At 42.4% G+C, this 27,584-nt stretch overlaps 1 protein-coding gene across 1 annotated transcript in view; it reads right to left on the reverse strand.

Moving 5' to 3' along the window:
* LOC137352331 (protogenin-like) overlaps positions 1 to 23,319 on the reverse strand; it is a 139,073-nt gene extending 115,754 nt beyond the window's left edge. Inside the window, exons 1-2 of the mRNA XM_068017618.1 lie at positions 23,253 to 23,319; positions 19,868 to 20,170 (exon numbers count right to left, since the gene is read on the reverse strand). Of these exons, the coding sequence (XP_067873719.1) occupies positions 19,868 to 20,170; positions 23,253 to 23,319 (370 nt within the window). The remainder of the gene's footprint in view (positions 1 to 19,867; positions 20,171 to 23,252) is intronic.
* Between the last annotated feature and the right edge of the window lie 4,265 nt (positions 23,320 to 27,584).

The raw sequence follows: 27,584 nt of genomic DNA on the forward strand, positions 1-27,584 counted from the left end.
CCTTCAAGAGCAAGGAGTAGAAAACTGGAAACAGGATTTTTACATTTCCAAAGTGGAAGCCAATTATAGTATTTGATCAAAATAATTCACATCATGAGATCCACATTTCTATTCCAATTGACATTAATTGTGGTTAAGTGTGACCTGAAACATTTACTCTTTCTCTCTCCACAGAAGCTGCCCGACCTGCTGAGTATTTCCAACAATTTGTTTCTAATTGCAGTCAAAACAATTTTAAGATACATTTTTGTACCACTTGCACCTTAATATAGAACGACCACAATAACAGTAGCCACCATATCAGGAACAGAGTGTCACTTTAAATAATGGCGGAACTCCAGCTTCATTGTTACTCACTATGAAACAGAATAGAGGTAAGTAACTTTCATTAGCAGTGTCCTCCTGCTCTCATTCATCAAACATTCTGACCACAGCCTTTGCATTTAATCAGTGCTTTGAAGTAATTTAATGCTTTGTATATGTTTAGAACCAAACAAAGAAGTTACCACTTAATTAATATATTTTCTATGAATTCATTAGTAGCCAGATTCCAATATGCAGGAAGCAGCTGACTAAAAAGCAGCTCGATAGTCCGATGAATGATTTAACAAAGCTTGACGTTTCCAGTTTTTGCCCATGGCTGAATGACATACACAAGCTTTATACATAAAATGATGAATGCCTGTCATTGTGTAGATAAACTGAATGACTGCTATTGAAGTGAGGCAGTGATAACACAAGTTTTAGCCTCGGGGCTATGTTACACTTATTAGGCCAACAATGGAGAGGGTTTTCTGTGCGAAAACCACAATTTAAAAATGGGTACAGTAACTCATTAAATTATTTGTCTCTTAAGTCAATGTTATGCAGCTCTCGAAAGTGTTGGCGATGTAACCATAAACGCTAGTTTAGGAAATATATAGTTATTGTCATAATTAATACTCTTCTTTCACCCATCTTCAAATGTCTCATGTTTTTGCCAAAATGTCAGCATTCTAAACGGAAGCCATTTTTCCTGGTGAGGGCAAAAGGTTACACTGATTAAATGTCAATAACCCTATCAGTGTTTGAAATTCACAGTAACCTGATAGCCAGGCTACTAAATTTTACTTCTTGGGTATCCTGCTGGCTACCTTTTCTATTCATATGAAAACTGCTACAGGAAACAGATTGCCATACGACAAACTCCACACTAAAATGCATCAGATTTTTTTTTACCCTTTTAGCAAATCAACAAGGGGAGAAAGTCTGAATAATTTATCTATATAATTCATTGCAGGGCACTGATAATGTTTAGTTAAAATCTGCAGACTGATGGAAAAAGGGAGTGACATGGTGGTATCAGATATCACTTGATTATCAATTTTACTGCCAGTCCTCAAAGATTAGTGGGATGGCCACAGGTTCAACACCAACTGAATTCTTTTTGTGAATGTTGTCATTACTGGTGAAAATTAGTATTTTTCACTTTTGTAAACGCAGGTTTAATATCAAAGACTCCCAGGTCAGATATAGCAGGCTTAGATGCAGGGTAAACTTCCTAACACAACTTAACTAGACTATATTTACTGCAGGCACTGAAATTTTCATTTCTTATTCTATCCATCTTCTTGGCCTTTGAGGCAAATTCAGCAGTAAATCTTCAGTCGCACTCAAGCATAAACTGGGCAGTTACATGCTACAGACCTGCACCTATATAAGCTGAGTTCACCCTGCCCAAACGTATTTGACTGACCATTTCTGGTCATCAGAGACAGGAGACTTTCATCCCATTAGTCTAGGTTAGATGCAAATCAAAGTCCCAGGAGGTGAAAAGTCCCATATGTTGTCTCACTATTTAGTACAGACTGGATTCCAAAATAAAGCCAACCAACTCCTCAATATGACTTTTCCATCTTCACTTCTTCTGTCTTTTAAGCATTGAATTGTGGAGCAGCATAGTTGTACAGGTACCAGCAACCCTCTGGTACCTTGGCCAAGTAGTCATCCTTCATGTAACAGCCTATACAGCAAGTGTCAACGCGTTATTTATCAGGAGGCTTTAGAGATGCACTCTGCTCTGCTAGAAACTTGGTCTTCCAGTGCAAAGAGCTGTCGACAACGGAGTGTTGCAGACTGGCACATTCCAAGGTCCAGGACTACGTGCTGAGGGATGCACTAAAGCTGGGGACAGCCACTGCAAAGGCTCAATGGGGAAAGGCCACTGTGTAAAGCTCTTCCGTCATAAAATAGAGGGGCTGGAACCTGTGTAAAGCCCCTCGGGCTATATGCATGAGGTGGTTTGACATGGAATGTAAATTATATTGTAAATATAACCTGTAATGGCAAGTGTAGTGAGGCACCGCATGCACTGTATTGAAAGAAACTGATTTGTATTGCACTTTATGTGATGTTAAATTTGAACTTATGTAATGCACTTTCAAAAATGTTATGAATAAAGTATATTTTTGGAAAAAAAAAAATCAGGAGGCTTGAGATACACATCCAATTCCTGTCACCCATCCAAATTTTGCTCTTTGGTTGGAGGAGGAAGGTGGTGACGGTGGGGATACATGATGTAACTTTTCCTCTGCCTAGATCTAGACGTTGAGTGCCACTACAGTACTGCAATGGTCAGCTGAGTAAAGAGCATCTAATTTAGTACAACTACAGACTATAGTGATCAGGCACAGCATTCATCCACTCATGAAGTTTTCTACGTGCATTATTCACGCTGAATACAACTTTCGGAGTTGAACTCATACCAGCTGGTCTGAGCACAGCTTCAGTGATGCACAAGTCCCTGTTCATATAATTGATTTAGCATGATTCTATTATATACAAAACCCAATTAAGCTAGAATAATGTACCATTTTAACCACATTACACACATATCACATACAAGGAAATTCTATAAACAATCCTTCTTCCTCAAAAGGTTAAGACTACCCATAAATACACAGCAAGGCTAAAACTGTTTTCTAAAACTGGATATTTCAGGCTTTCCAGAATTAATTTTCTTTTTAGATATATTGTGCAAGCCTGGTTTCTTTTTAAACATTTCTTAAAAATTTGTGAAAACCCATGTGTACATGACACTGCTTTGAGTGGTCAATATTAATCTCCCTTCAAGCATTGTTTTACCATGCGCCTGATGGCGAAGTGAGAACTTTTCTGGAGGGGGTATCAAAATATTCAGATTCAAAACTAGTCTGAAAAGTAGTCATTATGCTGAACAAGTCCAGTTTAAAAGGTTTAATGTTAAGCTTTTGACATTAAGCACTCCAAGTGATTATAAAGAATGTAATTTTTTTTTTAAAACAAAAACTTTCTGGAGGTGGGAGTTGTATCTTTTATATAAAACGGTAACCCATCTTCCAGGTTAGGATAAAAAAAAAAGGCCAACTTATCCACTTACTCACCCCAGCTGAACCCCTCTCCCTCACCCATTTTAACATGACGGTGCAACTACAGGACTAGACAATGTACAGCTCTGCTGAAATAATATTTTTCTGAGTCTCAATGCTAAAATAGAGGTGGAAAGCCAAGAAACTTCAGTACCATTTAGCGAGGATCCATAGCAGATATTAGCTGAGCCACTCACTTATGTACATTGTGGGGTGGTGGTCCAATCAGAAATGATTGAGCAATTTCGTGGAAGCTCAATCATTGAGCATGTTCAAGACAGAAATCGATAGATATCTGGATACTAATGACATCGTGATATGGGGATAACGCAGGAAAGTGGCGTTGAGGTAGATGATCAGCCATGATCTAGCTGAATGGCGGAGGTGGTTTGATGGGCTGAATGGCCTACTCCTGCGCCTATGTTCCCATATTCAATCCAATTTCTACTCAGCAAAATGAAAAATGTAACAATAGCAGGTAAAGGCTACTTTTTTTAAAAATTGAGGCAGAATAGAAAGGTAATGCTGAAACTGAGGTGTGCCCCCCTGTTGCAGTGCAAAGCCTGTCCAGGTGCTCACCTTTACAAACCCCATAATATCTGCAAATCCTGAAAGCTGCAAATGCAATTTAAAGAACGAGAGGGAAGCAGGTCATACGTAGCTAGAAGAAGCGTACAACCACAGAACTGCCATAAGCAAATCTAACCCAACCATAGTACTTTGCAACGGCGACAGGGAAAGCGAGGTGGCAGCTGGGTAAGTGAATCCTATATATTTGGGCAGCGGCTGAACCCGAGACACTACACCTGTAGTGTCTCCCAGCCGCCCTCCTCCTCTAACCAGAAAAAAAGGACTCGGTGATGTGTAGATAAGGTAAGGCTTTTTCTATTTTTTTTTTCTCGTGTGATTGGTAAAAACTTTTTGTTCCTTTTTCATTTATCTAAGTTAAGACTAAGTTAAGCTTAAGATTAAAAATGGCAGGAGATCTCAGACCCATGTTATGCTCCTCTTGCTCAATGTGGGAGCTCAGGGACACAGCTGATGTCCCTGACTCCTTCACGTGCTGGAAGTGTGTCCAGCTGCAGCTCTTGTTAGACTGCATGACGGCTCTGGAGCTGCGGATGGACTCACTTTGGAGCATCCACGATGCTGAGGAGGTCGTGGATAGCACGTTTAGAGAATTGGTCACACCGCAGATTAGGATTGCTGAGGGAGAAAGGAAATGGATGACCAAAAGGCAGAGAAAGAGCAGGAAGGCAGAGCAGTTGTCCCCTGCGGTCATCTCCCTCCAAAACAGGTAAACCGTTTTGGATACTGCAGGGGGAGATGGCTCACCAGGGGAAGGCAGCAGTAGCCAGGTTCATGGCACCGTGGCTGGCTCTGCTGTTCAGAAGGGCGGGAAAAAGAGTGGAAGGGCTATAGTCATAGGGGATTCGATTGTAAGGGGAGTAGATAGGCGGTTCTGTGATCGAAAACGAGACTCCCGAATGGTATGTTGCCTCCCAGGTGCACGGGTCAGGGATGTCTCAGATCGGCTGCAGAACATTCTGAAGGGGGAGGGTGAACAGCCAGTTGTCGTTGTGCACATAGGCACCAATGATATAGGTAAAAAACGGGATGAGGTCCTGCAAGCAGAATTTAGGGAGTTAGGAGCCAAGTTAAAAAGTAGGACCTCAGAGGTAGTAATCTCAGGATTGCTACCAGTGCCACGTGCTAGTCAGAGTAGAAATGAAAGAATAGTCAGGATGAATGCGTGGCTTGAGAGATGGTGCAGGAGGGAGGGGTTCAGATTTTTGGGACATTGGCACCGGTTCTCGGGGAGGTGGGACTATTACAAATTGGACGGTCTACACCTGGGCCAGACTGGAACCAATGTCCTTGGGGGTGCTTTTGCTAACGCTGTTGGGGAGGGTTTAAACTAATGTGGCAGGGGGATGGGAACCAAATGAGGAGGTCAGTGGACAGTAAGGAGGTAGTAACTAAAGCCTGTAAGGAACTAGATAATGAAGTCAGCGTGACTAAGGGGAAGAGTAGGCAGGGAGCAGATGAAGAAAGCAAAGGGACTGGTGGTCTGAGGTGCATTTGTTTTAATGCAAGAAGTGTAGTAGGTAAGGCAGATGAACTTAGGGCTTGGATTAGTACCTGGGAGTATGATGTTATTGCTATTACTGAGACTTGGTTGAGGGAAGGGCACGATTGGCAACTAAATATCCCAGGATATCGATGCTTCAGGCGGGATAGAGAGGGAGGTAAAAGGGGTGGAGGAGTTGCATTACTGGTCAAAGAGGATATCACAGCTGTGCTGAAGGAGGGCACTATGGAGGACTCGAGCAGTGAGGCAATATGGGCAGAACTCAGAAATAGGAAGGGTGCGGTAACAATGTTGGGGCTGTACTACAGGCCTCCCAACAGCGAGCGTGAGATAGAGGTACAAATATGTAAACAGATTATGGAAAGCTGTAGGAGCAACAGGGTGGTGATGATAGGAGATTTTAATTTTCCCAACATTGACTGGGATTCACTTAGTGTTAGAGGTCTAGATGGAGCAGAATTTGTAAGGAGCATCCAGGAGGGTTTTCTAGAGCAGTATGTAAATAGTCCAACTCGGGAAGGGGCCATACTGGACCTGGTGTTGGGGAATGAGCCCGGCCAGGTGGTTGAAGTTTCAGTAGGGGACTACTTTGGGAATAGTGATCACAATTCTGTAAGTTTTAGAATACTCATGGACAAAGACGAGAGTGGTCCTAAAGGAAGAGTGCTAAATTGGGGGAAGGCCAACTATACCAAAATTCGGCAGGAGCTGGGGAATGTAGATTGGGAGCAGCTGTTTGAAGATAAATCCACATTTGATATGTGGGAGGCTTTTAAGGAGAGGTTGATTAGTGTGCAGGAGACATGTTCCTGTGAAAATGAGGGATAGAAATGGCAAGATTAGGGAACCATGGATGACAGGTGAAATTGTGAAACTAGCTAAGAGGAAAAAGGAAGCATACATAAGGTCTAGGCGGCTGAACAAAGACGAAGCTTTGGAAGAATATCAGGAATGTAGGACCAATCTGAAACAAGGAATTAAGAGGGCTAAAAGGGGTCATGAAATATCTTTAGCAAGCAGGGTTAAGGAAAATCCCAAAGCCTTTTATTCATATATAAGGAGCAAGAGGGTAACTAGAGAAAGGATTGGCCACTCAAGGACAAAGGAGGAAAATTATGCGTGGAGCCAGAGAAAATGGGTGAGATTCTAAACGAGTACTTTGCATCGGTATTCACCGAGGAGAGGGACATGACAGATGTTGAGGTTAGGGATAGATGTTTGATTACTCTAGGTCAAGTCGGCATAAGGAGGGAGGAGGTGTTGGGTAATCTAAAAGGCGTTAAGGTGGACAAGTCCCCAGGTCCGGATGGGATCTATCCCAGGTTACTGAGGGAAGCGAGAGAGGAAATAGCTGGGGCCTTAACAGATATCTTTGCAGCATCCTTAAACACAGGTGAGATCCCGGAGGACTGTAGAATTGCTAATGTTGTCCCCTTGTTTAAGAAGGGTAGCAGGGATAATCCAGGTAATTATAGACCGGTGAGCCTGATATCAGTGGTAGGGAAGCTGCTGGAGAAGATACTGAGGGATAGGATCTATTCCCATTTGGAAGAAAATGGGCTTATCAGTGATAGGCAACATGGTTTTGTGCAGGGAAGGTCATGTCTTACCAACTTAATAGAATTCTTTGAGGAAGTGACAAAGTTGATTGATGAGGGAAGGGCTGTAGATGTCATATACATGGACTTCAGTAAGGCGTTTGATAAGGTTCCCCATGGTAGGTTGATGGAGAAAGTGAAGTTGCATGGGGTCCAGGGTGTACTAGCTAGATGGATAAAGAACTGGCTGGGCAACAGGAGACAGAGGGTAGCAGTGGAAGGGAGTTTCTCAAAATGGAGACGTGTGACCAGTGGTGTTCCACAGGGATCCGTGCTGGGACCACTGTTGTTTGTGATATACATAAATGATTTGGAGGAAAGTATAGGTGGTCTGATTAGCAAGTTTGCAGACGACACTAAGATTGGTGGAGTAGCAGATAGTGAAGGGGACTGTCAGAGAATACAGCAGAATATAGATAGATTGGAGAGTTGGGCAGAGAAATGGCAGATGGAGTTCAATCCGGGCAAATGCGAGGTGATGCATTTTGGAAGATCCAATTCAAGAGTGAACTGTACAATAAATGGAAAAGTCCTGGGGAAAATTGATGTACAGAGAGATTTGGGTGTTCAGGTCCATTGTTCCCTGAAGGTGGCAACGCAGGTCAATAGAGTGGTCAAGAAGGCATACGGCATGCTTTCCTTCATCGGACGGGGTATTGAGTACAAGAGTTGGCAGGTCATGTTACAGTTGTATAAGACTTTGGTTCGGCCACATTTGGAATACTGCGTGCAGTTCTGGTCGCCACATTACCAAAGGGATGTAGATGCTTTGGAGAGGGTGCAGAGGAGGTTCACCAGGATGTTGCCTGGTATGGAGGGCGCTAGCTATGAAGAGAGATTGAGTAGATTAGGATTATTTTATTAGAAAGACGGAGGTTGAGGGGGGACCTGATTGAGGTGTACAAAATCATGAGGAGTATAGACAGGGTGGATAGCAAGAAGCTTTTTCCCCCAGAGTGGGGGATTCAATTACTAGGGGTCACGAGTTCAAAGTGAGAGGGGAAAAGTTTAGGGGGGATATGCGTGGAAAGTTCTTTACGCAGAGGGTGGTGGGTGCCTGGAACACGTTGCCAGCAGAGGTGGTAGACGCGGGCACGATAGCGTCTTTTAAGATGTATCTAGACAGATACATGAATGGGCAGGAAGCAAAGAGATACAGACCCTTAGAAAATAGGCGACAGGTTTAGATAGAGGATCTGGATCGGCGCAGGCTTGGAGGGCCGAAGGGCCTGTTCCTGTGCCGTAATTTTCTTTGTTCTTTGTTGATTCTATAAAAGGGACCAGTATCAACTTTTTCTCTGAACAGGTTTCATGTGTTTATGCCTAACATTTTAATCATGCAAGGTGACATAATGCAACAAATCACTGAATAAATTTGACAGGAAAATGTGGGTTTTCATGTTTTGCTCTGTCCCCTCTCCTCCCCAACAGGAGGGGGAAAAGTTTTGTATCTTACAATAAGCACCCGACTGTCCTAAAGGAAATCAATCAGATTTGTTATTACAACAAGCAGGTGCTGCTAGCTCATCTTCACATTTAATCTAATATCCCATTTACACAGCAGCTGCTAATTTGGTTTGCAGCACATACACACACAGCTGCTTTGAATTAAAACACATCACATACACAGTGGCAATTTGTTTACTCTGCTTTGTAAAACAGTCCAAAAATCAATCAGCACCTTGGTGCTGCCAGTTTCAACCAATTCAGAGTTAAAATTATTTAACTTGTGTCAACTATTTGATTCAAAACAACCAACATTTTACTGCCCTCTGCCACTGCATCTTCTTCAGCACCAACTGGAGCAAGTCACACGATAGAGCAAACAAGTTAAATTCAATTCCACACAAAAGATCACAAATTAGAATCATTTAATGAAACAAAGTACTTAACTAAACATAGCCAGAAAGTGCCTTTTTGTAATTTCTTCTCCGCCCTCCCAAAACCATATGTCAAACTGCAATAAACAGAAAATGCTGGAAATACTCAGCAGGTCTAGCAGCATCTGTGGAGAGAAACAGAGTTAACGTTTCAGGTTGATGACCTTTTGTCAGAACTGATATGGGTTGTTTCTGATGCAACATGATTGAAACTGAGGATTCCCCATTCAGACGGAAATTGGGCAATAGCAGGACTGGAAGCATTTGGAAGTTTTACTCGGAAGCTGTGAGTAGCTACCAGATAGGAGACCTCAATTTGTGTTGTGACATCATAATGAGACAAGTTCCCAACCTAGCACCACTTGAAACCACAACAATCTAGGTTCTCCAACATTAAGCAATTTCAGATCACTTCTACTAGGCATTCTTTCCATCTGAACAGTTGCCAAAGAGAGCAGGAATAAATGGGTCATTCTCGTGTTGGCAGGCTATGACTAGTGGGGTACCACAGGGAGCAGTGCTTGTGCCCCAACTGTTCACAATATATAACAATTATTTGGATGTGGGGACCAAATATAGTATTTCCAAGTTCGCAGATAACACAAAACTAGGTGGGAATGTGTGTTGTGAGGAAGATGCAAAGTTGCTTCAAGGGAATGCGAGTGGGCAAGAATGTGGAAAAATGTGAGGTTATCCATTTTGGTAGGAGGAACAGATGTGCAGGATATTTCTTAAATGGTAGAAGAGATTGGAAAGTGTAGCTGTACAAAGGGACCTGGATGTCCTTGTCATAAGTCACTGAAAACTAACATGCAGGTGCAGCAAACAATTCGGAAGACTAATGGTTTGTTAGCCTTTACCGCAAGATGATGTGAGTACAGGAATACTGAAGTCTTGCTTCAACTGTACAGAACCTTGGTTGGACCGCACTTGGAGTACCGTGTGCAGTTTTGGTCCCCTTACCTTAGCAAGGATATTATTGCCATAGAAGGAGTGCAACGAAGGTTCACCAGACTTGTTCCCAGGATGGCGGGACTGTCCTATGAAGAGAGATTGGGGAAACTGAGCCTGTATTCTCTAGAGTTTCGAAGAATGAGAGTTGATCTCATTGAAACCTACAAAATACTTAAAGGGATAGACAGGGTAGATGCAGCTAAGATGCTTTCCCTGGTTGAGGAGTCTAGAACCAGGGGACACAATTTCAAAATAAGGGGGAAGCCATGATCTTATTGAATGGTGGGGCAGGTTTGATGGGCTGAATGGCCTACTCCTGCTCCTTTGTTCCTAAACCCCAAACAACTTGAATGTGGAGTGACTTCAAGAAGTGCGTCTGAACAAGGCATTTTTTGCAATCTACCAAAAGAACAAGATACTACTTTCTTTTAATAGGAAATAACAACCAACTTCTAGTCCCTTTGACAACGAATAGGTAGAAATCTAATCCATTGCAAAAAACAAAAAGTGAATTTTGTGCCCATCAAGATAAGCAACGTCAATACAAAGTAGTTCCACTTATAAACCAAGTGCAGACTGTAGTTCTGGCAACTCTGCCTCATTGTGAATAGTGTTGGTGCAATCATTTAGATAAAGACAAAGAAAAGCAGTTCCCATTAGCAGTTGGTACAAGGACTAGGGGAGGCAAATTTAAGGTTTTGGGCAAAAGATGCAGGGCGAATGTGAGGAAGAACTTTTTTTACACAGCGAGTGGTAGTGTCTTAGAACTTGATGTCTGCGAGAGTTGTGCAAGCAGAGATAATGATTTCAGAAGGAAATAAACCTGCAGGGCTATACGAATAGAGCACAGTATGTTTCTTTCTTGCAATAATGCTACAGCTTATTACTGACAGGCTCCCCAGTTGCAGTAATAACTTATCACACTGATGGTAAACTCTTGGATCTCAACTAGCTGAAGGCCAAAACAAGACAACAACCACTTCTGTAATAGATCAACAGTATGTTGACGCACAACTTAGGGCCCACTCTGAAGAAGAGCTACAACAGACAGTTGGCTTATTCACCAAAGTCTACAAGAGCATGGGACTTGCCCTGAGCACCAGGAAGTTCAAAGTCCTCTACCAACTCATACCAAATGTATGAAATCCAATGCCTTCAGTTGAGATCACCATATCTTGGAAGCTATCTATCTCAAAAAGCTGACACTGATGAAGAGGTACACCACCGAATCCAGCCTATGGTAAATTGCATACTCGAGTTTAAGAATCATGATATCAGACCAGACACTAAACTCAAAGTCTATCAGGCAGTGGTTCTCCCCAGGCTTCTCTACAGTGAAGCGTAGACAACGTATAGATGCCACATCAAGGACATCACATCACATCAAGAACATCAACACTGCCATAGAAGGATCTTGTGAATCAAGTGGGAGGACAAAAGAACAAACACGAGTGTCCTCCAAGACATGGACATGTTAAGTATAGAGGCCATGATAATCTCATATCAGTGTAGCTGAACACAACATGTCATCAGAATGCCCAACTCAAGACTGTCCAAACAGGTGCTCTAACTCAGAACTCCACCAGGGAGCTTGTTCACATGGCGGCCAAAGAAAACGCTTCAAAGACAATCTCAGCCTCCACGAAGGTCTGCTTTATTAACATCAACACATGGGAAGCAGGTGCCCAATGGTGATCAAAATGGCAATCCATCATCAAAAATGGTGTCAGGACCGTCCGATCAACAACAGCAGCCACAGAGAGAACAGCAAGAGAATTGGAACAAGAGGGCAGCTGCTTCAGCCAAAACTCTGCCGCCACCAATACCGGTCGACAACCAAGTCCTCACTGTAGGGCAGTCTGCGTGGCTACGATACGGCTCATAGGCCATTTGCGAACCCACAGCCAACACTGGCATCTCATTTCCACCCAGCCATCCGCAAGGCAGAATCATCCTCGACACAGGAGAGTGCCGATGATGATGGTTAGTGCCGTTGGGTGGCTGGAGTGGACTGGGGGGTGCAAAAATAGTTTTTGCACGTGATGGTCACACTGGTGGAACGTAAGTGAATCTGGCAATAATCCCAGCACCCCGGGCAGCAATGCGAATCGCTGCTGGAGCATTGCCCTCATCACCTTCCTCCTCCTCAGAATCCTCTGAAGAGACTCTGTGCTCTGCCACTTGTTCCTCCCACAAGTCCAAACCTCGCAACTGAGTAATATTGAGCAGAGAATTGACACGAGGGATTGCCGATGGCGACGAGATTATAGTTCTAGCTACTCTGCCTCAATTGGTACACTTTAACCAACGCTGGCAGATTGGACCCTCATGTACCACGGAATGTTTTTCAATTTCCTCCATCCATAGGGTCTCCCTAAATTAAAATATCAATTTTTCTGCCAGGTTACATCAAAATTTGGAGAGTTTTGTATTGCGTGCTAGCCTCCACGATGAACTGTATTCTCTAGAGTTTCGAAGAATGAGAGGTGATCTCATTGAAACCTACAAAATACTTAAAGGGATAGACAGGATAGGTGCAGCTAAGATGGTTCCCCTGGTTGAGGAGTCTAGAACCAGGGGACACAATTTCAAAATAAGGGGGAAGCCACTTAGGACAGAGATGAGGAGAAATCTCTTTACTCAGAGGGTTGTGAATCTGTGAATTCTTTTCCCCAGAGGGCTGTGGAAGCTCAGTCATTGAGTATGTTTAAAGCAGAGATTAACAGATTTCTAAATACCAATGACATAAAGGGCTATGAGGATAGTGTGGGAAAAAGGCATTGAAATGGATGATGAGCCATGATCTTATTGAATGGTGGGGCAGGTTTGATGGGCTGAATGGCCTACTCCTGCTCCTATGTTCCTATGAACTGGGCTGCAACTGCCCCAAACTCATTTCACATGCACTCTTACAGCTTGACAGATAGCATGCTTTAATCTCAACAAGCTGTGTTTTATTCCAAACCACTTCCCATAACACACCATGCCACCCATCGTACAGCAGCGCATTTAAAAGTAAATCCCTACTTTATGGCAAGCAATGAATCTTTAAAATATTACATTCGATTTAAAATTATGAATATAACATTTTTTTATTTCCTTACATTCCCTCCTTCCTCTTCATTCCACCAATTTTCCTCTGAAGTCCATCTTTTCTGGGGTACAGCGTCACAGCTGTTGGACACTTTAGAGATACAGCACTGAAACAGGCCCTTCGGCCCACCGAGTCTGTGCTGACCATCAACCACCCATTTATATTAATCCTACATTAATCCCATATTCCGACCACATCCCCATCTTCCCTCAATTCCCCTACCACCTACCTATACTAGGGGCAATTTATAATGGCCAATTTACCTATCAACCTGCAAGTCTTTTGGCTGTGGGAGGAAACTGGAGCACCTGGAGGAAACCCACGCAGTCACAGGGAGAACTTGCAAACTCCGCACAGGCAGTACCCAGAATTGAACCCGGGTCGCTGGAGCTGTGAGGCTGCGGTGCTAACCACTGCGCCGCCTGCTAATATCTCACCCTCATGGCCATTTTTCATGCGTGACCCTAGACAATGCCAGGCTATTTGATTCAGGGGACATTAAAAGCAGTGCCACTCACACATACAATTCCAGCAAGAGTTGCTAGAAATTGATCAGGAATGGAAACCCTGACTGTTTTTTTTTCCTTCCCTAACCTAGATAAGTCAATTATAGCAGTGACTACTGCCTCCTGACTGAGCTCCACTGAGCGCAGAAGGAGTGTCAAATGAGAGTCCTGCTCAGTCCATATGGGACACTCTCTTAACCAGCTGAAACACTGAGGGAGTTGGATCTCCTCATATTCCAAATAGAATACATTCATCCTCAGCATCTGGTTAACGTTTACTTATTCAGTTCAAGATATTATCCAGGGAACAGTTCATACCCCAAGCACACGCTCCCTCAATGGCTTAATTAGGTAAATGTAAAATATCCCATTCCTGGTCTGTGTTGAGTTTGTGGATTTCAGGCACGGCAGCAGTAGAGACATAACTTCCTCAGGGATCTTGAATTCGAGAATGGGTTGGGAAAGAATAAAAAGGATCAGCTCACGGTTCCTGCGCTTGACCACAATCCAATGATTGAATCAAGCTAGGCTTTTATGCCCCATAGTCAAATAGCCTACAAGCATTCATTGCTTAAGTACAGCAGACAAAAATGACCACTTGGGTGAGGTAATGCACAGCAACGGCACAGTGGCGCAGTGGTTAGCACCGCAGCCTCACAGCTCCAGCGACCCGGGTTCGGTTCTGGGCACTGCCTGTGCGGAGTTTGCAAGTTCTCCCTGTGTCTGCGTGGGTTTCCTCCAGGTGCTCCAGTTTCCTCCCACAGCCAAAGACTTGCAGGTTGATAGGTAAATTGGCCATTATAAATTGCCCCTAGTATAGGTAGGTGGTAGGGAAATTGAGGGAAGGTGGGGATGGGGTAGGAATATGGGATTAATGCAGGATTAGTATAAATGGGTGGTTGATGGTCGGCACAGACTCGGTGGGCCGAAGAACCTGTTTCAGTGCTGTATCTCTAAATAAATAAAATAAATATGAAATAGTGCCCCAGTGCAAGAACTCACCATCAGCTGAGGAGGAAAAATATAGAAACATAGCTTTTGCAATAGAAGGCAACGCTTTAGTATATCAATTCAACAAGGAATCCAATTATATGCCCAAATTTGATCATATTTATTTTCTTTTCATGTCAGCCGTGGTTCAGTTATTAACACCCTCTTCCTCTGAGTCAGAAGGTTGTGGGTTCAACTCCCATTCCATGACCTGAGCACAAAAATCTTGGCTGGCACTCCAGTGCAGTACTGAAGGAGCGATGCACTATCGGATGTGTCGTCTTTCGGATGAGCCATTAAACCGAGGTGCTCTCAGGTGGGCGTAAAAGATCCCATGGCACTATTTCAAAGAGAAGGGGAGTTATCCCTGGTGCTCCGGTCAATATTTATGTTTTTGTCACAAAGACTGATTATCTGGTCATTATCACATTGCTGTTTGTGGGAGCTTGCTGTGCACAAATTAGCTGCTGTGTTTCCTACATTACACTTCAACAGTACCTCATTGGCTGTAAAGCGCTTTGGGACATTCTGAGGTAGCGAAAGGCGCTACATTAATGTAAGTATTTCTCTTTTTAAAATGAACTTTACATTCTATTTTACCTTCTAACACCCTGACAAACAATCAAAAGAAAGTTTTATGATGAGCATATGCTTGCTACATCGTTCTTAACCCCTCCAAATTGAATTTAGAAAGGCCATCTTTCACAACATGGTAAAAGGTAATTTGATTACACCAATGAATGCAGGAAGTTATGGGCTGCAGCAAGAATGCAGATAAAACAAAAAGACCATTAGGATGCACTGCATAAGCAGCTCCTTCAGGGAGAATCCTGGATTACCCAGAGTTGAATGCTTCTGTGCTAAAACTGTTAAAAAATCCCCTCTACACACTGGGAACTAGGTAACTGCTTTCTTTATCCTATGTTACAATAGCATGGATGTGTCAAAAATTCCCTTCTTATACACTCAAGGGGCTGAGCAATTTGGGAAACAGACTTAAGCTGGTGGTGGGGGGGGGGTGGGGGTGAGTGCAGGCAGGGGGAATCAATGTAAATGCCAGTGTCATTTAAATCAACTTTTACAAGAGAAAAAAAATGTGAAATGTAAAGTAACTGAGTGTTACTTCAAACATTGTCTCTCCTAAATCTTTAGAAAGGTAATTTGTGTCCCAATTCCTACTACTAGGTTTTTTTTCTAGTTCCTCTTTAATCATCACCTTGATTGTCCTGCACATAATCAATAGGTCCAGCTGTTAAATTATGGAGACCTTAGAATCCCTGCACAAACAGAACCAAAGAAAAAAGATCCCTTTTATTTAGGATAATCAGAACAGACAAAGGGAAGAGAATGAATTCTTTTCACCGGCCCCTTGGAGTATTAGAGTGTAAAACAATTGCAGGACCAGAACTATCCTGCGCTTCAGCGAGTTGCCTTGCAATAAAACACTACAATTTAGACACTTAGTCACACAGGGAACTTTTGGCAGGATACTAAACAACAAGGAAAATGTGGTCAGCAGACACAGCTCAATCCCCATCACCTGCTTGGCCCACTCTCCATTTCTCAGGTATGTGCAAATTTCATGGGCTTCTGGATAGAGCTTTCAGTAGGAAAGCAAGCGTCTTAAAATAAAAAGCCACAAACAGCTTTATCACCTACAGTTTGAACATAAAAGATTGCCAAAACCATATCATAACTGCTGATAATAGCAACATATAACAGTAGATGTTGAAGAATTCAGTGATGACTACAATGGAATGAAGAGTAACTAAATGCCTCAATGAGTTTGATACGAACCAACGTGAGATCCAGAGGTAGAGGAAACCGAGAAAACAGTTTTGCAGGCAAGACCATTCTCATTAGGGCAGTTTTATCATGCATTTAATGCAAAGGAGGTCAATTTACAGATGTATAGGGCAATATCCATACCCACAGTTTGCAACAGTGCTCATGCAGCACACAGGCAACTGTTATCAAAACTGGTGCAAGCAAAGCAAAAATGCACAAAGCTGTATCATCAAACTAATGCACTTGTGTTAGTAGTTTCTGCTTTGTGAATTGTAAAATGTGTTGAACCTTTCAGTGAAAAACTTTGGAGAGTATTCTAACAGTTTATCTCCAAAGTAGAGTAATTAATTAATCCTGACACCAATTTTATTTAATCAATGAAAAAGATTATCTCAATAGGAACATGTCAAAGTGATCTGATCACAAGGGAAAACTGAATTAAACAGAGACTGGTTAAAAAGAGAATGAAGACCTCTTAAGAGGATTGCTAAATACAAAAGATAACTAGGTTTCTGATTATACAAATCAAAACTTCACTTGACATTATATCCAAATATTTTCCTTCTTTGAAAGCTACAATTCTGAAGAATGGAGTGTTGAGACAACTTAAAGTCCACAATTTCAAGGTGTTAAGTTTTTATTCTACAAAGACATATCCTCTCAAATCACGGCCAAAATTATTTAAAGGAAAAATTAAACCCTTCTTCACTCTGAGCATATTCCTTATCAGTAACATAGGACTTTTCACTTGTGAGCTTACTCAGACCTGAAGCAACCCATATGGAGCTTCAATTGTTTAGTTGGCATTTTCCCCAGCAGGGTGCCTCACAAAGAACACAACAGCAGTGAAAAGAACTTCCTATTGTCTCCTAGTTTCAAGAAGAAGAAAAAAATCTATTAAATGTACAGCCCTTTCTTTGCATCTCTAATAATTTCCTTAAACACCAACGCTCAAAGTTACTTTCAGGGAATTCAAGAAAGCAAAATTAGCCAAATTCCTTTATGCATGGATGAAGACAGAGCCTTAAGGGTTTCAGAGCTAGAAACTGTCCCTAAAGACCTGCTGTGATGTCCTTATGTGATAAGGCTCCACAGTAACACTAAAGGCAAGGCATACGATTCCCTGCATTCCTTAAGAACAATTCCTGGCAATCACGAACTTTGTGGAGGAACAACATGAAAGCTATGGACAATGAATAAGGGTCATCTGCTCTTTATCACAGGGCTAAACCTCATCCTGCATAGCGTCTAACCTTTTAACCCAAAGAATTCTTAATTTGCACATGAATAATCAATTTCTCGACCATGGTGCAAGTATCAGCTTCTAGTTTCTAACTTTGGAATCAGTGACACCTCCCAGTGTGCTCAAGTCTAACATTTCTTGAATGGATTAAATCAGAGTTTTAAATGTTATACCAGACGTTACACATCTGTGATAAAGGACAAACCTCACTGACAAATGCCTAAAAAAAACAGTATACTTAAAAGAAAACTCCTGCACCCCACTGCCAACTTTGGCTCAGAATGCATTTTCTTCTTCAAACTAAAAATACCATTTCACTGTTTGTTCTAAATGTTTTGTGTATAACTGGCAGACTTGAAGATAGTACCTTAATTAAACCAATAAGGAGCAAGCCTGGAATTACAGGTCTAAGTAAAGATATTACATATTGGTGCATCACTATCTTGTAACAGTACTGATTTTTCATCATCTAACAAACTAATCATAAAACACAATAGTATCAAAACTTGATTAATTAGCATATATAAATTTCAAAAACATGATAAAGTCTTTTTAAACTCTAATACCTAAACCAATGAAAGTATGTTATATTTGAAATATAAATAGCATCCTGTAGTATTATGATCAATGCATATTGTTAGTTTATTTTTCCCCTCCCAATACTCACCTGAAGTTGATGATGCTGGGATAGGGTTTCAAAGTGCAAGCAACCCTGCAGCATCTCCCTGAAGTGGTCAAACTTCAAGTGAGAGCCTAACAAAGTTAGTCGGATATTCACCTATTACAGGGATCATGTGCTCACCTCTCGACCAGGATTTCTGGGCATCCTAGTTGGTACCCTCACTGAGATCAGCTAACCTAGCTAGACCAGGGATCAAGCCTGCGGTTTTCCTGTTCTATGTGATTTTACCACAGATATTGAAATTTGATGGACTTTTAGGAGTATGATCATAAAAATGCCAAAACAAAACGACATCATTACCTTTAGACTCAGGTAATCACATCTTGTAATAAGTATATTAAATGAAGAAATATAATTACCTAATTATATCAGCAACAGAGGAATTACCCTCAAATCCCAAATAACTGACAAGTACTAGAGATGAATTTCATGCTTTTGAAGTTTCAAAAGGAATTAAATTGTTATTTTAATGATGATTTTACCCATGTCTAATGAACAGATATAAGATCACATGACTAAAATGTTCACTGTAATGAACTTCTACTGAACAGGGCAGATACACAACTTCAAAAGTCTTTGTATGGCCTTGTTCACATTGCTCTACTTGTGTCCAAGCAATTTCTGCCTTTAGACTTTTGATTTTCTCAGGAGTACCACACAAGTATCACTGAATACTGGAGTTGGCTTTAACACCACATCACTGGAAACAATGAATGTAATCTGCTTACAATAGATCAAAGTACTTCATCACAACCCTAAACAATGGTTGTGAGGCATGCTTACAAATTACCATTTTGGGTTTATTTCCTAGAATTAAATATACATCTTTCAGTAAAGGACATTCAATGTTTGACTTTGAGATGAAGCAGCTATATGGACAGGATAGGAAACTGCTTTGAAAATTGGCAGGCAAACTTGAATGCCATCTACATGAAAGAAAGCAATATGTATAACAAAATTTTGGACAGGATTAAGATTCAATACTTTTAAATTTGTGGTTACCTGAGGAAGGGGGAAGAAAATATCACTGGTCACTATTAATAGCAAAATTGTAAATGCATCCTGAACACACACATTATAACTTCACCAGAGATAGTGACTAGCAGAAATCAGGATAGCAGAAACCCAGCCCCCAAGGGTGCCTGTTGCCTATGTGATGGCAAACATCAGATCTCAGAAATCTTTCCCTACAGTTTTATTTTCATCAAAATACATGTTTCAAAATGTATGAATATAATTTAAATTCATTTTCCATTAGAAATAAAAATGTGATGGGCATTTGACAAGCGACCATTTCTCTCTCACCTTTATAAGTCTTTCAGTACCTTTTGCTTCAACATGAAATGGGAACTGCCTGTAAATGCTGATGCACAAGACTCAACCCTATTAAAGCTGCCATGTTTGTGGAAGTTCTACAATTTACTCCTCTATACTTACAAATTAAAAATACCGATATGTGCAGTGTAATGTATGCAATAGATTTCACAATAGCTCAATCGGGATGTTCTTAATTACCAAGATCCAAAAACATCCTTTGGTTTTACCTGAATGGAGAGTCTAGAATCCTACTATGATGAACTATGGTTTGTTAAATACAACATTTATTTTGGGAAAAGTGGCCAGGTTAAATATACCAAAACAAAGAAGTACTTACTGGCTACAGAGAGATGGGATTTCTGACTCAGAATGGCCCCATACTTGTTTTGAGCCAAACATTCATAGTAGCCTTCGTCTGATCGTTCTCCTCTACGATGTTCAACCTCAGTGATGTAAAGAGATCCATTTGATAAGACATATGTCCGCTCACTATCCACCAATTTCAGTCCATTTCTCAGCCACACAATTGTAATTGGAAGTTCTCCCCGAGCCTGGCAATCAAGAACCACAGGGTCTTTCCGCAGAACAATGACATCCTGGGGCTCCCTCGTGAAAAAAAGTTCAGTGAAGCACCAAATACCTGGACAACACAACACAAATCAATTCAAAGTTAACAAAACCTTGAATATTCTTATTTTAAAAATATCAAAGTCTTGGATTAAAAAACAAATTCTCCATACCCGGTAACAAATTGATCATACAGGTGCATGAAGACTGCAAGAAGCAAGAAAAGCAATGCAAATTGTTGGGGAGTGTTGTGCTAAATTATGTATAATTACTAAAGACAATTATTAGAATTTTGCTTTTGTGTCAGCCTAAAGATGAATCTTTAGATGATGCTTCACATCAATTGGATTCTGATGTTAAAATGTCAAGAGTGAAAGCTTCTATTCAATGGATCCTCACTCCAAACCTGATGATAATCTATTACGGTCTGTCCTTGCATTCAATCTCTGAGTTCCTCCAGTTCCGAAACATGTTGCCCAGGATTTTAGCCTTATCCACTATAATGGCAAGCAAAGGCCATTAGCTCATTGCAATCTGCAGTCTCATCTCAAGGAAAAACGTATATCCCCATCTTTACCCTAATGGCACCTTGTACTCCATACAACCAAAATTCAGTTGCTAAATGATGTGCCTATTGACTACAATACTGGCAAAACATTTCAAGGATTCACTATATTTAGACCCAAAAGTTTTGAAGGCTGCCTATATTACAACCATTATACAAGTGGCACATGTATTCAGAGCTTCTCTCCCATCCACAAATGAAGGTAATTTCTGTGATTAATTTGAATACTTTATAGGTATGTTTGCCTCACCGAAACATGGATCCTTTTTGTTTTCGTCCTATGAATAAACTGACCTACAGTCGCTATATAAGTTTTATAAACTTAGACACTTGTTTATAATGCTGCAACATCGTTCACTACCATCAACGATACAACTCTTCAGTTCTTAAGACAACTTACAGGATCCAGAGAGCCACCAGGACCAAAAGATAAAAACGGATTTTTTTTTATTAAAACTTCAAATTTGGGAATCAAAGTTCTGTAAAATTTATTTTAATTTGGGAGGAGCAGTGAACGAACAATTCTCATCCAATACGTGTAAACGTATAAGAAAGCAATCAAAACTACTTTACAGCGCCTTCTGTGCGGGGGGAAAAATTACATGGCTGGATAGCACCATGTGCTGAATCTCTAAATCTACAACCGCTACAAGAAAAAAAAACTAACCCAAGAGTACTAATTAATTCAGACAAATCGAGTAGCCGCTACACCGAAGTATCGGTGTTAAAATCACTGCAGGGGCGCATTACAATGGTGGTAACCTTTTATTGAGCTTTTATATGGAGCAGAAAACTCAATTAAGATCCGAATTAAAAGGAGAGCACTCTTGTAAAAGCGAGTTATTATTTTGATTCTAAACACCAAGTCGATAGAAAGACTTGCTCCAATCTGAAGTTGCAACTGGTTGCTATACAGGGCGGACTTCTCACAAGATGTTTGCTAATTTTACAAGCTTGTCAAAAAAGGAGCCTGAACAGGCGAAGTCGTAAAAGTCTGATTTTACGAGAAATCATTAGCAACAGGCTGTCCTTGTGTATCAATAAGCTCTCGCCGCCTTTCCTTTTTTTTATTAAAGTTTTGAACTCTTTCTCCTTGTCTAAACTCGACGAACCACGTGTAGAGAACAGACTGTTTTTAGGTTGGACCTTGGTATCTCGCTTCACCAAGAACAGCCAAAAGGAGTCACAAAAGTGCGCCTCTCCAGCTGATGATGCGCCTTAAAAGGCTTTCAAATATTTCTTGAGCCTGACAATCAACTCAAGTGTGCTGGCTGATTTGAGTAATGTGCCTGCGAACGGGCAAAACAATTCATTTTCACTGAACAGTCCACCGGGTTTAGGCTATTTCAAACGGTTTTGGTATTGAGACTCGAGATCGTTCAGTTGTTAACACCGTTTGGAGGAAGCTGACAGTGCAAGGCTCCAACTGTAGTCTATAGTCAATGTAACTTTATGTAGAGAGATCGATGTGCAAATGGGGGGGGGGGGGGGGGGTCCCAGGGAGAGAAAAAAAATCCAGAGAATTAACGTATTTTTAATTTGTCGGATATTTGTCAGTATTATGGTGACAGCAGTAGGGATCAGTTAGAGGTCCCGAGTGAATTTGCACTGCGTGATCGAGAAGTACTCTCATCAATTGATCAATTCTCTCCATCAATACAAATCTGAGCAGATTCTCTCTCCCTCCCCCTCCTCGACTTCAATTAATCAGTTCAGGTTCTGGGATGCAAATGAATCCTTCCGTTCGGGACAATATAACACGACAGGAGATCGCACCAACACTATTGAAAAGGGGGGGGGGGGGGGACTTCGCCTGCTTTTTATTCGCAATCCCTCGTGATTTCAAAAGAAAACCCGCTAAGACGCCCGAATCCTTTTTTTTTTGAAAAACAAAATTTCCCATCTTTTAGTGAGCAACAGATTCATCTCACTGACGTTTGGCATCAATTTAAAGCCAATGTTTACAAATGCCCAGTGCTGTACATCAAGCCATCTCGCAGTTGAGGAGATATTGGAAAAAAAAATCTTTTAACTGGACCACAAAAAAATAAACACAACAGCCCTAAGGAAGAGAAGTCTTAGCGTGGCCAAGAGGCCCCACACCGGGGGGGGGGGGGGGGGGGGAAGAGAGAGATTCACTCTGATCAAAGTGAATGGGAAGAAGGGAAGCGAAATAAATAAATGCACGTGGGGACAGGAGAGGCGCCGATACAATGTTGCAGCGAGAAAGATTTTGTAGCGAGACTGGGCAACTTTTTTTTTTGCAACAATGTGAGCAGAACGACGAAGCTCCCTGAAGGTGGACAACACAAAAGCCGGTGTGTGTGGACACTGCCGGCCATCAAGTGGCTGCAGAGATGAGTAAACCCCCACCCCCACCATAAACCGCCAACATTTTACACCAACAACCACTTTTCTCCCTTAGGAACCCACACTCGGTATGCGGGGTGTCTTGGAGAGGCTCTGAGGCTCAGCCCGGGTACAATGGGCCGGAGAGCGAGGGGCCGGAGACAGGGGGAAGGACACTGGTCACTTCGGACATCAAAACTCTTCATCCAAGAAAGAAAACAAATCCGCAACCCCCACTCACCTGAAATAGGAAGCAGCAAAGCTACCAGCGCAGTCCCCCCACAAGTTCTCCCTTGCAAAGTCGCCATTTAATCCACAGTATCCTTTCTCATGCTAGACCCTCTCACCCTGAAACTCTTCCCCCCGCCGCTCCAGCTCCTCTGCCTCCACTCACTGCGGGACTGCTTGCAGGCCGCGCACGTACACACCCACACACATGCGCGGCGGTGCTCCGGCCAGCCGCAGCACTGGACTCGGCCGCTTCATCCGCAGCAGTGCCGGGCGCGCGCTCTACTTTCTTTTGCCACAAGCCGAAGGTCCAGGTAGGTAAACAGGGGTTAAAGGGCAGGAAATGCATGGGCATAAGTGAATAACAGGGATTGGAGGGCAGAAGATGCATGGGCATGAGTGAAAAACAGGGATTGGAGGGCAGAAATGTATGGGCATGAGTGAATAACAGGGATTGGAGGGCAGAAAATGCATGTGCATGAGTGAATAACAGGGATTGGAGGGCAGAAATGTATGGGCATGAGTGAATAACAGGGATTGGAGGGCAGAAATGTATGGGCATGAGTGAATAACAGGGATTGGAGGGCAGAAAATGCATGGGAATGAGTGAAAAACAGGGATTGGAGGGCAGAAATGTATGGGCATGAGTGAATAACAGGGATTGGAGGGCAGAAAATGTATGGGCATGAGTGAATAACAGGGATTGGAGGGCAGAAATGTATGGGCATGAGTGAATAACAGGGATTAGAGGGTAGAAAATGCATGGGCATGAGTGCAAAACAGGGATTGGAGGGCAGAAATGCATAGGCATGAGTGAAAAACAGGGATTGGAGGGCAGAAATGTATGGGCATGAGTGAATAACAGGGATTGGAGGGCAGAAATGCATGGGCATGAGTAAATAACAGGGATTGGAGGGCAGAAATGCATGGGCATGAGTAAATAACAGGGATTGGAGGGCAGAAATGCATGGGCATGAGTGAATAACAGGGATTGGAGGGCAGAAACGCATGGGCATGAGTAAATAACAGGGATTGGAGGGCAGAAATGCATGGGCATGAGTAAATAACAGGGATTGGAGGGCAGAAATGTATGGGCATGAGTGAATAACAGGGATTGGAGGGCAGAAATGTATGGGCATGAGTGACTAACAGGGATTGGAGGGCAGAAATGCATGGGCATGAGTGAATAACTGGGATTGGAGGGCAGAAATGCATGGGCATGAGTGAATAACAGGGATTGGAGGGCAGAAATGCATGGGCATGAGTGAATAACAGGGATTGGAGGGCAGAAATGCATGGGCATGAGTGAAAAACAGGGATTGGAGGGCAGAAATGTATGGGCATGAGTGAATAACAGGGATTGGAGGGCAGAAATGCATGGGCATGAGTGAATAACAGGGATTGGAGGACAGCAATGCATGGGCATGAGTGATAACGGATTGGAGGACAGAAATGCATGGGCATGAGTGAGTAACAGGGATTGGAGGGCATCAATGCATGGTCATGAGTGAATAAAAGGGATTGGAGGACAGAAATGCATGGGCATGAGTGAATAACAGGGATTGGAGGGCAGAAATGCATGAGCATGAGTGAATAAAAGGGATTGGAGGGCAGCAATGCATGGGCATGAGTGATAATGGATCGGAGGGCAGAAATGTATGGGCATGAGTTAATAACCGGGATTGGAGGGCAGCAATGGATGGGCATGAGTGAATAACAGGAATTGGAGGGCAGAAATGCATGGGCATGAGTGACTAACAGGAATTGGAGGGCAGCAATGCATGGGCCTGAGTGACTAACAGGAATTGGAGGGCAGAAATGCATGGACCTGAGTGAATAACAGGGGCTGGAGGACAGCAATGCTTGGACATGAGTGAATAACAGGGATTGGAGGGCAGCAGCAATCTGGCCAACAATGCATTGACATGACTGAGCAAGACTTGGAGACCATTACCATTGGGACACTAAGGTATCAGTGATAGGGCATGGAGGGCTTCAGCATGGAAGTAGCAGCGCATGGAGGATAGGGGTAGCAATTTCTAGTGCAAGAAGTGAGTAAGTCATGAGGTAATCAAAACAGCAGCTGAAGCATAGGAGCCACATGGAAAAAAGTAAGAGGGCACCAGGACACCAATCAGGTTAGCAGTGAACAGGTCTGTTCACCTGGAAGCCACAAGACATGGAGTACAACAGATTGGACTCTGATGCTCAGTGCTTAACATTTGGTGTGGTACTGGGACAACGGGACAGACCAGGAAGGTACAGGTTCAATTCCTTCTTATGTGACCAGTGGGCAGCGCAGGGCAGAAAGTGTCTCATAGATCCCAGTCACAGCATTCTAATTTAATTGGTAAGGTTACTTTTTTGAAGCATATTAGTTTAATTGGGCTACTTATATTAGCAGCTCCCTAAAAGGGGTAGTTATGGTGCTGATTCTTGTTGGTGATAATAAGGAAACCCAGTATTACCTTTAGTGGTCCAAATAAAATAGGTGCAGATTCAACTCCTAGCTGCTGTAGCTGCTCTCAGCCAGCAGTGGGGCACTGTGTAATTGATCTTGATGCCCTTTCTAAGGAGGGGAGGAAATAGACAGTGTTCCCACTTATTGACATCCGGTGATTACTGTAAGAAAATGTGCATAAGGGGATATCAGGTGAGGACAGGATTGGGCTCAGCTGTGATGCCCCTGACTGTTGAAGAGCCTGTCACCACTCACTACTACCCTCGTGCTAAAGTTCTTCAAGTCTTTCTCACTGTCATTCATGCATCACTGTTCCCATTACTGTCACCTTCCATATCCTGTTCTCTACCTGGATATTTTCCAGTTTGGAAAAATAGTGCAGGAAAAGGGGCAACAGACCACAAATATGAAATCAGTGGAGAAGCAGTAAACACAATTTGATACATCAGGAAACCAGTAGGCTGCAGCAAGTAGAGTATAAAGGGTGGAGTGGTGTTAGAGCACAGAGAACTAGCAGAGAACTAATGTGGAATAGTAGGGCAGTAGCATTAACATTATTTTTTTTTAATAAAAAGTAAAAACACCATGAAAAACGTGAAAATAATTGCACTATTTTATTTAGTTTTTGTGAACTTTTGAGATCATCAAGATGAAGGGTGTCATTGTTGGAGAATGATTCCATTTTTGGGATACCCAGTGTCAGCAAGGCATTCTCAGCTGGGGTATACCAAGCACAGTCATCCCTTGTCTCAACAGCATGGTGTAACTCCAGTAAAGCACTCCTTGCTCCAGACGTGTGACATTTTCCACTTTCTACACCAGCCATCCTTGTGGCTTCTCTAAGCGAGTGTGACAATTTGTGCCAAATTGCAGGCAATTTTGTACTGTGGGACTGCACCCAGTAGGAACTAGGTTGAGTCTGTCCAGACTTAGTTCACATGGAAAGTTTCATCAATCAATCTAGGCGAGATTTAAACCCAGACCTGAGCGGTGAAAGGACAGCATTCTAACCGATTGTGACACACTTTAAATGGATTTAAATTAAAAACATCTGCAGAAAATGATGCAATTTGTTTCCCAGGAACATACTGGTCACCTAAAAATAGAACTGAGCCATGAAGACCATAAAGGACCCCAGTCTGTGCATAGTGAACGAAGAAGGCAGAATGGCATGAGACATTTTGGATGGACTCGGCATCCCTGGGCTAGGTGGATGGGGTTGGGGAGGGAAATCAACTAGAATTTTGGCTTCTGTTCGCTAGCCAATGACCCATGTTGAGGACAGGATTAGGCTCAGTAATGCTCCCAGTGTTCCAATAGCCCACCAACAGTCACATGGAAGGTGATCACTTGATAAGTTACTTGGTAAGGTGCCAGTTCTCGCATAATAGTCCCCTAGCATGACTTGCCAAATTCCAGAAAGGAGGAATAATTTACAAGGCTACAGGGAAAGAACACGGGACTAGGATCAATTGGGTAGCTCAACCAAAGAGCCAGCACAGGCACGATGGGTTCTTTCTGTGCTGTATCAATCTACGAGGAGATTTTTGTAGACTAATGTAGACTAAACAACAAAAAAATTGCAAAGGAATAATTTTGCTTCCCTGCAATAAATGTTCTGCCCAGTGTAGCACTGAGCTATTCAAATCAAGAGGGCTCCAGGTCCCTAGCCTGTATGGAGTTAACTTCCCAGCCAGAATGACAATGGGCATGCGACAGTTGGCATTGGTAGCCCTTGGACAGGATTCTTAATCTTGATTATTATGCAATGACTCCTGCTGGAAAGTGCATGTGTGTGAATGTCAGGTGAGGACAGCATCAGATTTCTTGTGATGCCTTCTGCAGCCAAATAGTCTTGACATTCACTATCTTGGCCAAAGGTTC

The sequence above is a fragment of the Heterodontus francisci genome, chromosome 38 (assembly GCF_036365525.1).
Source record: "Heterodontus francisci isolate sHetFra1 chromosome 38, sHetFra1.hap1, whole genome shotgun sequence".
NCBI lineage: Eukaryota > Metazoa > Chordata > Chondrichthyes > Heterodontiformes > Heterodontidae > Heterodontus > Heterodontus francisci.